Genomic DNA, 13,008 nt, shown 5'->3' on the forward strand with positions numbered 1-13,008 from the left:
ATATTTACGTAGGCAGGAAGTCTGTCTGTCTTCTGGGAGGTGATGGGGACCTGGACCAGAGCCAGGTTAAAAACCCGGTGGGCCTGAAAAGGAGGAGGTTGAGGCCCAGGGGGAGTCTCTGTCCTGGGGCTCCCTCTCTCCTTCCTTCCCTTCTATGACTTACACCTTCTCCCCTCTAGCCTGGATCTCCTACGGAGACCTGAGGGAGGGAGGATGGCTAGAGAGTTTCCTTATGGAAGTAGTAGAAATGGTTTTTACTGAGCATTCTCTACCAACTCTTGGGAAAAAGAAAAATCCCAGGGGGCGGTGAGATGCAGCCCTTGGCCCTACAGGGTCTCACTATCTGAGAGTAAGAGAGTGAATAGGGGATCAGGAGACAGACACCTCCCAAAATCAACGTAAAAGACAGGACAACAACAGAGATGAGAGGGATGGGGCATCGTGGTTAAAGGAGTTGAGTTTCAGGTCTTTGTGGTCATAAAGCCCCAGTGATAAGCCCTCTGGTCCACTGTTTGGTTTATCTCCGGTCAGGGCCCGGAAGACAACGGTGGTAATAGTATTTATTAAGTGCTTCTCTGTGTGGAGCACTTTACTAAGTGCTGGGAGAGAATATACAGGTGGGAATTCAATGTAGCCCCTGTTCCTGAGGGATGCTCCCAATCTAAGTACTAGCCTAGGGCACCAAGCTCAGGACCTTTGGACACCTCCAGCCCCATGAGGATGACCCCAGGGAAGGGACCGTGGAGCCAGGGACAGAACGCGTCAAGTCCCCGAAGCAGAGGATTCAGTCTGAGTGGGCTCAGTCCCCTCCTTCCAAAATGAGGCCAGCCCGTGGAGGCGTCCAAACCAAGCCAGGGCGATGGCCCTGGCTGGTCTTCCTGCCTCCTGGTGCTCTGTAGGGTCACCCTCCCTGGGGGCCCAGCCCAGCCTTGGGTGGGAGCCCCTCCCTACCTCGGTCCTGGGGAACAAAAGACGTACCACGAGGGATCGGAGGGGAGGGCTTGCCGGGAGGATGTCAGGATTTAGAGGAAGAAATTAGCCTGGAGGGAAGAAAGCTGAGGGGGAACTTCATCATGGCCTAGAATCACCTGGCCTGGGGTTGTAAGAGGAAGACACCGAGCCGCTGTTCTCTGTCTCCACTGAGGGTAGAATGAGGAAATGAGCTTCTACCCCAGCTCGGGAGCTAGGCTGACAACTCCACAGACTCGTGGCCCAGAAAAGTTGCTGGATCTTGGAATGGGTGGACGAGGTCAGGCATCCCCCTCACCCCCCGACCTTTCATTGAAGGATTTGGGAGGGTCCCTCCTAGAGACAGGAGGATGACCCCAGTGACCTCTAGAGAGTGCAGCCAACCACAGGAGCATTGATTGGCCCCTCATGCCGTCAGTACGGGGGAAGGAGAGGACGGTTACCCCTGGTGAGAAGGTAGGAAACAATGGGGGCCCAGGGAGGTTGTGACTATGATTCTCCTTCTCCCTGGGCAAGACCGAAACTCCCCCATGCTCCCCACTCTAATTTCTCTTCCCCACCCCCTCGGTAGCTTTCTCTCGGGGAGAATCTGGCTCCTTGGGTCTTCTCAGTCCCCCTCCGGAGGCTCCCTGGACCCCCCAAGCAGACTTGCAAAAGGGCCAGCTGGCCAAGAGTTCCCTGATCTGCCCAGAATGTGGCCATGGGATTGAGCAGGTCCCAAGGAGCTGGCCAAGCTGCTCTAGGGCCGATCAGAGCGGCATCAATCAATCAATCAGTCATATTTATTGAGGGCTTACTGCATGCAGAGCACTGTACCAAGTGCTTGGAAGAGGGCAATATAACACACAACAAGTTTATAGCCTAACGAGGGAGACAGACATTAATGTAGAAAAAACTAGGGATATGGACATAAGTGCCGTGTGGCGGAGGGAGGGGTGAATGCGAGGTACAAAACCAAGAGCAAGGGCAATGTAAAAGGGAGCGGGAGAGGAGGAAATGAAGGCTTTAATCAGGAAAGGCCTCTCGGAGGAGGTGTACTTTTAATAAGACTTTGAAGGTGGGGAGACTGATCATCTGTTGGATACAAAGAGGAAGGAGTTCCAAGCCCGAAGCAGGACGGGGGCGAGGGGTCGGCGGTGAGATAGAGGCGATCGAGATACAGTGAGTAGTTTGGGATTACAGAAGCAAAGCCTGTGGGCTGGCTTGTAGTAGGAAAGCAACGAGGTAAGAGAGAAGGGGGAGAGCTGCCTGAGTGCCTTAAACTGATGGTAAGGGTCAGTGGGTGGGACAGAAATTCACCTCCCAGAGAGACCCTCTTCAGAGGGACTTTTACAGACACTTGGCCATTAAACAGACTATGCCTCCCACAGACTCTCTGAAACAGTCCGCCTTCGGCACCCCAGGAAAAGCACATTAACCCCTTGGATAACTTTGTCCCGCACACCCTGGCTCCTCCTACACCGTGACATTGTCCCCAAAGACCTCTTTCTCCTCCTTCCCAGATCTTCTGCCCGATGGCTACTTCCACAAAGAGGAATCTGTCCCATTTCGCACCCTGAGCCCCGGCTGAGGGTCGGAACCATTTCGATGAGACGAGTCCCTCTAATTTTAAAGAAACGTTGGGCAATCTGGCCCAAACCCAGCTGATTTTTTTTTTCCCCACCTCCTTCTAAAACAATTAAGATGCCACCATCCGTTGCTCTTATGAGCTCGTCTTTGTATGGAAATTGAACTCAAGGCAACATCGTACTGTCTCTGGTTCTTACGACTGACCCAAGTGAAATCCCGACATTTCTTCATCTGGCTCAAGGGGGGCCGGGGAATATAGATTACAAAGAAATGAGCAAATGTTTTTTATAAACGTCTCTCAATTTCTTGCCATGAAACTGCCTTTAATTAGCTGGGCGGAGTACAAAGGGAATATTCTAATCCCAGCATCTCGGAGAGGCGAGAGAACCTTTGGGGAATGGTGCTTTCAGGCTGCTGGGCCTAGCTGTGCCGGCGGCCAAGCCCGCTTTGTGGCGGGAGGCCGAGCCAGCTGGCTACCCTCCCCCACTGCCTCAGTGCCTTCCCCGCTGCCCACCCTGGCCCCAGCTCAGACTCCCAGGGAGCCCGCCGGGGTGTCCTGACCACGGGCCGGCTTAGCGCCTTCTCTTTTCCTTCCTTGTGGCACCGCCTGGCTTGATTTGGGGACGGTCTGGGCAAGAGGCCGGATTCCTCACTGCCCGGGCCATTTCGGAAACCTGGCACCGGCGCCGGGCTCTTTGCTTTCTGCCTTTCAAGTGCTCGCTTTGCTCTGAGCCTGCATCACGCCCTGACTCTTCACGCCTCTCCCCTCCTTCCCGCCGTTCGATCTCCCCCTCCTCTCCACCACGCAGCCTTTATCCAACCCTCCGACTACCACCATTTCATTCCCACAGCGGAGGCTTGGCCTGACGAGCCGGGAAGGTGGGATTTGAGGTCTGGATGGGCAGATGCACCGAAGTTCAGGAGTTGTGTCTGCTTTCCAACTGTGTATAATCTCCCAACGCTTAGTACGTAAGTGCTTAATAAATGCTATTACTACTACTACTACTACATCCCGAGTGCTCGGTACAGTGCTCCACAACCATTAAGCGTTCAGTAGATAGTGATACTGACAGGCAGGGACAGTGTGGAACCCCAGGCCAGTCGGCTGGGGCAGAGAGACCCTTCCAGGATTGGCTCACCGAACAAACCCTTGCCACTCCAACCTGGGGATGATTCCCTCCTCAGCCCCCTGGCCAAATCCCACAGGAAACTCTGACGACTCACAGGGCGATCAGAGGGACAATGGCCACTCCTCAGCTCCAGATCTGTTCGCCTCCCTGCCCCACACCACCATCCCATCGAGTTCGGGTCGCAGCTGGGGACCACCTCTGAGTCTCTGTGGGGCTCAATAGCCCCCAGTTTATCCCAAGACCCCCTGAGGGGAAGACCAATCCGGCTCTCAGACGCTCAGAGGCCGACCCCGCTCACTCTCCCAGCTTTGGGTGTTGACGAAAGCCATTTGAATCCTTCTCAAAAGTCTTTGTGCTCTCTCCCCCTGCTGTTTTCCCAGACCCGCTGAAATGAAAAGGGAGAAGACCACAAACAAATCCCCAGAAAACTGGAAAACGCTTTCACGCTATGGGCGAGGGGTTCCCCCAGACCGCCGGCCCACCGGTCGGAGCCCGGGGTCGGCCCCGGCCCCTCCAGCGTCTGTCGCCGTGACCTCGCAGGCATTGAGCCCGACTCGCTGGGCCGAGGTGGGAGCTGGAGAGGATGCCAAGGTGAAGAATCCGAACCGCCCGCTTCCTGGGACCCATTTGACACCTATTTCTTCCTGATAGGCAGAGATAGACTGAGGAGAGGCGTTTCAACAAGCTTGGGACCCCTGGCGCCTCAGCCCCCAGCCGCAGGGGTCTGCGGGTACCTAACCGAACTCTCAAGAAGCCCCACCGCCCCCCACTCCTGGAGTCCCCACGGGTGGCCTCACCACCCTCCCTCAAGAGCCAAAAACGCAGTCACGCCTTTGCTTCAGTGGCTTCGATCCAAAGTCTGTAATGTCAACCCTTGGGGTGAGTCCCCCGGATGACCCGAGGTCCTCCTTCCCAGAGAGAGTTGGGGAGGAAAGATTTGGGGACGGGGGAACTCATCCAGATCCCGACTCCGCCGCTATGACCCCCTCCCTCCCACCCTCTCTCCTGGCCCGGGTCCTCCTTGGACCCAAAAACCACACCGAGGGACCCCACGTGTGGTCACCTCACCACGGAAATGGCACTCTGTGGTCTGAGGGGCAGGGAGGGGCGCGGGGCTGGAAGCGGCTTGAGCGGGAGGTAAAGACCAGCCTGAAGAGCGGTTCCAGCGGGCCACCCAGTCCGCCCGAGCCCCCAGGCCTCCCCCTCCCACACGAGTCGCCCCGGCTTTGGAGGCAACGGAGATGCCCGCACTTACCCCGGAGGAAGGATGGAGAGTATGTCGTGAAGGAATCAAAGATGCTGTTTGACGCCATGCCCGCGTCCAGAGAAGGCGAGGGTTCAGTCCTGTGGAGTTGGGTTTGGTTTTTTTTTCTGCTACTTTCGAAAATAACTTTTTTTGTGTGTGTGTGTATGTGTGTGTGTGTGTGTGTGTGTGGTGGAGAGGCGGGGGCTGTGACAAAAGAGAAAAAGGAGGGAGAGGGAGGGAAAGAAGGAGAGAGAGAAATCCCAAAGGAAACTAAGTGCCTGTTTGTAACCAAGAATTTGGATTTTCAGTCCCACAGGAATGTCTAGCCACAAGTTTTCAACAGAAGCATATGCATAGTGTATCATTAGCAGGAGAAGGGGCAAGAACCACAGGATGGGGAGCAGAAACCAGGCAGCAGCGAGCAGGAGGGGAGCTGGATGCTGAGGCCAAAGGGAATGAATGAAACTTACCCTAGACAGACAAAAAAAACTCGGCTGGCGTGAAAACCCGGGGGGAAAGAGTAACCCACCGTTCGCCTCAGGTACTCTGCTCGGTGGCAGAAGGCTGTGTGTGCTTGTGGTTCTGTGGTTATAGGCAAGGCCCGAAAGAGAGTCAAGTCAACTTCGGCTCTAGGGGCTGAAAAGACGGCAGCCCGCTCTTGGCCGATTGGAAGGCGGGCATCACCTGACCCGTGATGTCAACGAGTCCCTTGCAATATCACTGTGGCTTCTCCTTCTTCTTTTTCAAAAAAAAAAAAAATTATGGTTTAGATTTGTTGGTTCGTAAGCAGCCGCGTTGACTCCCCCGGCTTCTGCTGGTTGAAGCACCCAGAAGCAGAACTGAAAACAGTTCACATTTTGGGGAGGGGGGGAGTTGATCCTTTCCTTAATTAATGACAGTGTTGTCCTAGAAGAGCAGAGAAACAATGTTGATGGCTAATGGGTTGATGGGAGTAATCGCCCATTAACATGCAGTGGTTTTCTTCTTTTAACTGCCTTTTCTCCCACATTTACCACGTGTCTGAAGCATAATTTCTGCCGTTCACGCCCGTCAAACTCCAGCCCTTTGTATTTGACTATTGTTGCTGTTGAGACTATTTCCATATGTGTGGATGGGTGGTTCTTTATGGGGATTTTATGTGAATTAGTATTAAGTAGAAATATGAAGCACATGCAGCAGCATAAACATTGCTCACTCGCTCCTCCATTTCCCGCCATTCATGTTTCTTAAAAGACCAACCCCGGAGCCCCCATGAGAAGGGTAACCAAGGTCACAGCCGTTTCAGGCTTCGGGGGACATGGCGGCTCGACACATTTCCACGGAGCTGGTTTGGGAGCCCAGAAACGTCTATCCTGGGGGGCTGGCTGTGAGCCCACTGGTGGGGGCACAGAGCAGCCTCGAGGGACTGGCGGGCAGAATGGGTATCATTTCCCTTCCCGAGTCCCAGCTCCCTCTCTCTTATAATGAGAAGAGTGGGAGAAAATCACCTCACAGCAGATGACGTCTCGGTTATCTAGACTGTAGACTAGACTACATACTCTAGACTGGAAGCTCGTTGTGGGCAGGGAATGTGTCTGTTCTGTTGTTTTATCATACTCCCCCAAGCACTTAGTACAATAAGTGCTCAATGAGTACAATTGACTGACCGACTGGTCTTCTGGTCTCCTCGGAAACTTCCAACCTCCCAGAGATGCCATGTGGCTTTGGGAACTACTGATTCTGGAATGATGAGGAAGCTGGTTGTGGGCAGGGAATGTGTCTGTTTATTGTTCTATTGTACTCTCCCAAGTGCTCAGAACAGTGCTTTGCACATAGTAAGTGCTCAATAAATGCAGTTGAATGAATGAATGAATGAAGGCTGTGATCCCTGGTGGCTGGGAGGACCAAGAATGGGCATGGATTGTTCTCTCCCCTCTAGATCTACAGAGCACCCCTTAAACACTTGGAAGCTCACCCCGACCTCACCACATTTATGTACGTAACAATGATAATAAAAATAATAATTATGGAATTTGTTAAGTGCTTACTTTGTGCAAGGCACTGTTCTAAGCGCTGGGGTGGAAACATGCCAATTGGGTTGGACACAGTCTCTGTCCCACATGGGGCTTGCAGTCTTAATCTCCATTTTCCAGATGAGGTAACTGAGGCCCAAAGAGGTGAAGTGACTTTTCCAAATTCACACAGCAGACAAGTGGCAGAGCTGGGATAGGAACCCATGACATTCTGACTCCTGGGCACACTCTGCCACGCTCCTTTTATTTTCCCTTTTTCCCTACCCATAATCTATTTTAATATCAACTGTATTTATTGATGATGATGATAATGATGATGTTATTTTTTAAGCACTCCCTTTATGTCAAGCACTGTTCTAAGCACTGGGGTAGACACAAGTTCATCAGGTTAGACCCAGTTCCTGTTCCACATGGGCCTCACAGTCTTAATCCCCATTTTATAGATGAGCGAACTGTGGCCCACGCAGAGCACTGGAATAAGCGCTGGGAAAAGTGCAATACAACAGAGTTATTTACCTGTCCACAAAGACCTCATCGTCTACAAGGGGACACAGATATTACAGCATTTATGTCCATATCCGTAACTTATTCACTTATAATAACATCTGCCTTCTCTGGCAGGGACTGTGTCCAACCAGATTTGTATGTATAATAATAATAATGGCATTTATTAAGCACTTACTATGTGCAAAGCACTGTTCTAAGTGCTTGTATCTCCCCCAGTACAGTGCCTGGCAAACGGTGAATGCTTACTCTGCAGAGCACTGGACTAAGTGCATGGGAGAGGACAATACAGCAGGTGGTTCCCTGCCCACAACAAGCACACAGTCTAGGGGCGGAAACAGACATTAAAATAAATTACGGATTTGGATGTGGTGCTGGGGGACTGAGGATGGGGTGAATATCAAGTGCTTAAAGGGGAAAGATGCAACTGCTTAGGTGAAGCAGAAGGAAGAGGGAGTTGGGGAAAAGAGAGGTTTGTTGGGGCAGGCTTCTTGGATGAGATATGATTTTAATAAGGCTTTGGAGGTGGGAAGAGCGCTGGTCTATTGTATATGAAGCCCTTCTCCGATTAAGCCCTCTTTTTCCCGACTCCGTCTCCCTTCTGCGACATCTTTGCACTTGGATCTGTGACTTCTGGGCATTTGATATTCATTCCACCCTCAACCCCACAGCACTTAACGTGCGTATCTATAAATTATATAAATTATTTATTTGTATTAAAGTCTGTCTCTCCCTCTAGACCATAAGCTCGTGGGTAGGGAATGTGTCTACCAACTCTGTTGGGTCATCTTCTCCCAAGTGATGATGATGATGGTATTTGTTAAGTACTTACTATGTGCCAAGCACTGTTCCAAGTGCTGGGGTAGATACAAGGTAATCAGGTTGTCCCATGTAGGGCTTACAGTTTTAATCCCCATTTTACAGATGAGGTAACTGAGGCACAGAGAAGTTAAGTGACTTGCCCAAAGTCACACAGCTGACAAGTGGTGGAGTGCTTGATTAGAACTCACAACCTCTGACTCCCAAGCCTGCACTCTTTCCACTAAGCCACGCTGCTTCTCTACAGCTTGGTACAGTGCTCTGCACACAGTAAGCACTCAATAAAGAATAGAGAAGCGGCATAGCTCAGTGGAAAGAGCCCGGGTTTTGGAGTCAGAGGTCACGGGTTCAAATCCCATCTCCGCCACATGTCTGCTGTGTGACCTTGGGCAAGTCACTTAACTTCTCTGAGCCTCAGTTACCTCATCTGTGAAATGGGGATTAAGACTGTGAGCCCCCCGTGGGACAACCTGATTACCTTGTATCCCCCTCAGTGCTTAGAACAGTGCTCTGCATATAGTAAGCACTTAATAAATGCCATTATTATTATTATTATTAATAAAAGTGATTGATTTATTAATCAATTGGAGGGGGAGGAAATTCCAGCCCAAAGGGTGGGCATGGGCAAGGGGCTAGCGGTGAGATAGAAGAGATTTGAGGTTCGGTGAATAGGTTGGCATTAGAGGAGCTAAGTAATAATAATAATAGTATTTATTAAGCTCTCACTATATGCCAAGCACTATTCTAAGCACTGGGGTAGATACAAGGTAATCAGGTTATCCCGTATGAGGCTCACAGTCTTTATGTTGCCAACTTGTACTTCCCAAGCGCTTAGAACAGTGCTCTGCACACAGTAAGCGCTCAATAAATACGATTGATTGATTGATTAATCCCCATTTTACAGATGAGGTAACTGAGGCACAGAGAAATTAAGTGAGTTGCCCAAAGTCACACAGTGTATGGACTGGGTGGTTCTCTATCGGAGTTTGGAAATGAAACCCTATATTTTAGTTTCCACAAATTACAATAGCGTAGGGAACATAAATAATAAGTCCCTTAACTTCTCTGTGCCTCATAAACCTGTGAGCCCCATGGAATTACTGATTAGCTAAAACGGATTAGCTTGTAGCTACCTCTACTCTTAGTAGAATGTTTGGCACACAGTAAGTGCTTAGCAAATACCATAAATAATGGCAGGTCCATCCCAAAATGACACTCGATAATATTATATATTCCCTAAGTGTTTCAATAACCACAGTGTAAGAATCGGTTGCACTGGTCAAAAGGACCCGGATTCCAAAGAGCGATATAATCTACACTCATTCTGGGGTCCCCTGCCACTATATTAGGACCCCACAAACTCTTTACATTCGCCTATCACCCACTGAGATGAACGAGGGGTCTTATCATTGCACCGGCAGACCTAAGCCTTCTGTGGTCCGTATCCTGCTAAAATAATAATAATAACTGTGGTATTTGTTAAGTGCTTACTATGTGCCAGACACTGTACTAAGCGTCGGGGTGGTTACAAGCCAATTGGGTTGGACACAGTCCCTGTCCCACGTGGGGCTTTCGGTCTTAATCCCCATTTCATAGATGAGGGAAATGAGGCCCAGAGAAGTGAAGTGACTGGCTCAAGGTCACACAGCAGACACGTGGCAGAGCCAGGGTTAGAACCCAGGTCCTTCGGACTCGCAGGTCCTTGCTCTATGGGTAGGAACTGTCTCTATATGTTGCCAACTTGTACTTCCCAAGCGCTTAGTACAGTGCTCTGCACATAGTAAGTGCTCAATAAATATGATTGAAAAAAAAATCACTCCGGGCTGAAAGGAGCTACGAACTAAGTTGCCTAGACCTCGAAAGACTCCCAGGAATGAACTGCACCATGTTCACTTTAAGCACCTCTTGAGCAGCCTGGGAGTCAGAGTCAGTCAGTCAGTCAATCGTATTTATTGAGCGCTTACTGTGTGCAGAGCACTGTACTAAGCACTTGGAAGAGTACAATAGAACAATAAACAGACACATTCCCTGCCCACAAGAGTTTACAGTCAGAGGACCTGTATTCTTCTCCCAGCTCTGTTAATTCATTCATTCAATCGTATTTATTAAGCATTTACTGTGTGCGGAGCACTGTACTAAGTGCTTGGAAAGTACAATTCAGCAACAAATAGAGACAATCCCTGCCCAACAATGGAATTGCTTACTTTGTGGCCTTAGACATTTAACTTCTCTCCGCCTCAGTTTCCCTAACTGTAAGATGCGGATTAAATAAATACCTGTTCTCCCTCCTACTTAGACCATGAGCCCTATGTGGGACATGGATTGTGTCCAATCTGACAAACTTGTATCTACCCCAGCTCTTAGAACACTGCTTGACACATAGTAAGTGCTTAACAGATACCATAAAAAACAAAACAAAAACAGAACACGGGTCTTACTTCTGCTCCATTGCCCGTATTGTTGACCTTGGTTTCCACTTGAAGCGGGAGAGAAGGGAGTAGGAATCTGGCCATTATCGGGAAGAGAGATGTGGTGGGAAGATCATTGGAAAAAATGTCTTGAAAGGGTGGGTTAAAAAAGGCTGTGGATAGAGTTACCAAGGAAATTCACTGATAAAATAACATAGCCTAGTGAAGAGAGCCCTGGCCTTTGAGGCAGAAGGATAATAATAATAATAATGGCATTTATTAAGCGCTTACTATGTACAAAGCACTATTCTAAGCGTTGGGGAGGATACAAGGTGATCAGGTTGTCCCACGGGGTGCTCACAGTCTTAATCCCCATTTTACTGATGAGGTAACTGAGGCCCAGAGAAGTTAAGTGACTTGCCCAAAGTCACACAGCTGACAAGCGGCAGAGCCAGGATTTGAACCCCTGACCTCTGACTCCAGAGCCCGGGCTCTTTCCACTCAGCCACGCTGCTTCCCCTGGTTTGGTTAGGATCTGGTTAGGATCTGGTTTCTAATCCCGGCTCCACCACTTGTCTGCAGTGTGACCTTGGGCAAGTCACTTAACCTCTCTGTACATCATTTACCTCATCCGTAAAATGGGGATTAAGACTGCCAGCCCTATGTGTGTCCAACCTGATTAGCTTGTATCTCCCCCAGGGCTTAGTACAGTGGTTGGCACATAGCGCTTAAAAAAATATTATTAAAAAAAGTCCTCAGGATTTTTAATGGGCGGGATTGGTTGTTGTCTTTCTGCGTTGTTGGGAAATAGGGGATAATAATAATGATGATGATGAGAATAACTACTGCTAGTAGTAATAACTGTGGTACTTGTAAAATGCTTGCAATGTGCCAAACACCATGTTAAGCAGTGGGTGACCTCTCCAGATCTCCCAGAGATTGGTGGAATTTCAAAGTCTCTCTCTGAGGGAGCCCCAGGAACTGACTCAAAGGGTGATCTCTTTCTTGGAGATGATCAAAAGACCTAACCCTTCATATCAGCCCTTGGGCTTGGATCATCAGAATAGTTTTCCCAGGTTTTTTGCATCCCTGGCCCTTGGGCTGTTTAATCAGCAGAAACAGAATTGAATCAACCATCAGTGGTATTTATTGAGTGCCTGCTAGACGTATCATGCTAAGGCATTGTGGTGTTCGTTAAGTGCTTACTATATGCCAAGCACTGTACTAAATACTGGGATAGATACAAGTTTCAAGTCTCTGTCCCAAGTGGGGCTCACAGTCCAAGTAGGAGGGAGAACAGGTATTTAATCCCAATTTTATGGATGAGGAAACTGAGGCACAGAAAATCAATCGATCAGAGAATCGTATTTATTGAGTGCGGGCTGTGTGCAGGGCATTGTATTAAATGCTAGGCAGAGTATGACAGAACAGTGTAACAGAGTTGGTAGACACCTTCCCTGCCCACAACGAGCTTACAGTCTAAAGGGATGTCAAGAGACTTGTTTGAGTTCACAGAATAGACAAGTGGTGAAGCCGAGATTAGAACCCAGGCCCACTGACCTCCAGGCCTGTGTTCTTTCCACTACTGCTTGGGGGAATGAAACATGAGAAAGACACACATTTCCTGCCCTCAAGGAGCTTACAGTCCAATTGAACCGACTTGAATGGCGGAGAGAAAGAGGGATGCTGGGGTCAAGGCTTCCCTCCCCGACTTTCCCACTCCAATCCCATCTGGGAAAGGGGAACCATTGAACATCTGTCAGCGTGGGACGCTGTGGCCTCAGAGATCTTGCCCGTGTCCGCTCTTTGGGCTTGAACTTCCTCTCCTTTCATTCCATCCGTCGATCAATCAATCAGTCATATTTCATTCATTCACTCATTCAGTCATAATTACCGAGTGCTTACTGTGTGCCGAGCACTAAGCACTTGGGAGAGGATGACCCAACAGAGTTGGTCATTCCCTGCCCCCAAGCTTACGGTCTGGCGGGGGAGATGGACATTAATATGAAGAAACGAATTATTTATAATATATCATTTATAGATGCGCCCATCAGTGCTGTTGGGTTGAGGGTGGGGCAGCGGAGGGAATCTTGGAAGCCGATGTCCATCTTCCCTAGGGTGCCCACGGAGGAGTGCTGACCAGTTGCTCCCAGGCCAACGTCACTGAACAGATCTGGGATTTGGTGCGAATTAAGGAACAACGTTGCTCTTTTTTTAAAATTTGCTATTTTTCTGGTTTCTCTTTTGCTCCAATCTTGACGCCCCCAAAGAGGAAGAAGCAGAGCATCTGCACGGTCCGTTTGGGCCATCCGGGAGCCGAATAGAGAAGCGGCTACGGCTCCATCCGTCCC

General features: G+C 49.8%; 1 protein-coding gene across 1 annotated transcript in view; it reads right to left on the minus strand.

The window, feature by feature from the left end:
• Positions 1–4,984, minus strand: part of RUNX3 (RUNX family transcription factor 3) — a 114,495-nt gene extending 109,511 nt beyond the window's left edge. Inside the window, exon 1 of the mRNA XM_038758433.1 lies at positions 4,924–4,984. Within this exon, the coding sequence (XP_038614361.1) occupies positions 4,924–4,981 (58 nt within the window). The 5' untranslated portion in view covers positions 4,982–4,984. The remainder of the gene's footprint in view (positions 1–4,923) is intronic.
• Between the last annotated feature and the right edge of the window lie 8,024 nt (positions 4,985–13,008).

The sequence above is a fragment of the Tachyglossus aculeatus genome, chromosome 16 (genome assembly GCF_015852505.1).
Source record: "Tachyglossus aculeatus isolate mTacAcu1 chromosome 16, mTacAcu1.pri, whole genome shotgun sequence".
NCBI lineage: Eukaryota > Metazoa > Chordata > Mammalia > Monotremata > Tachyglossidae > Tachyglossus > Tachyglossus aculeatus.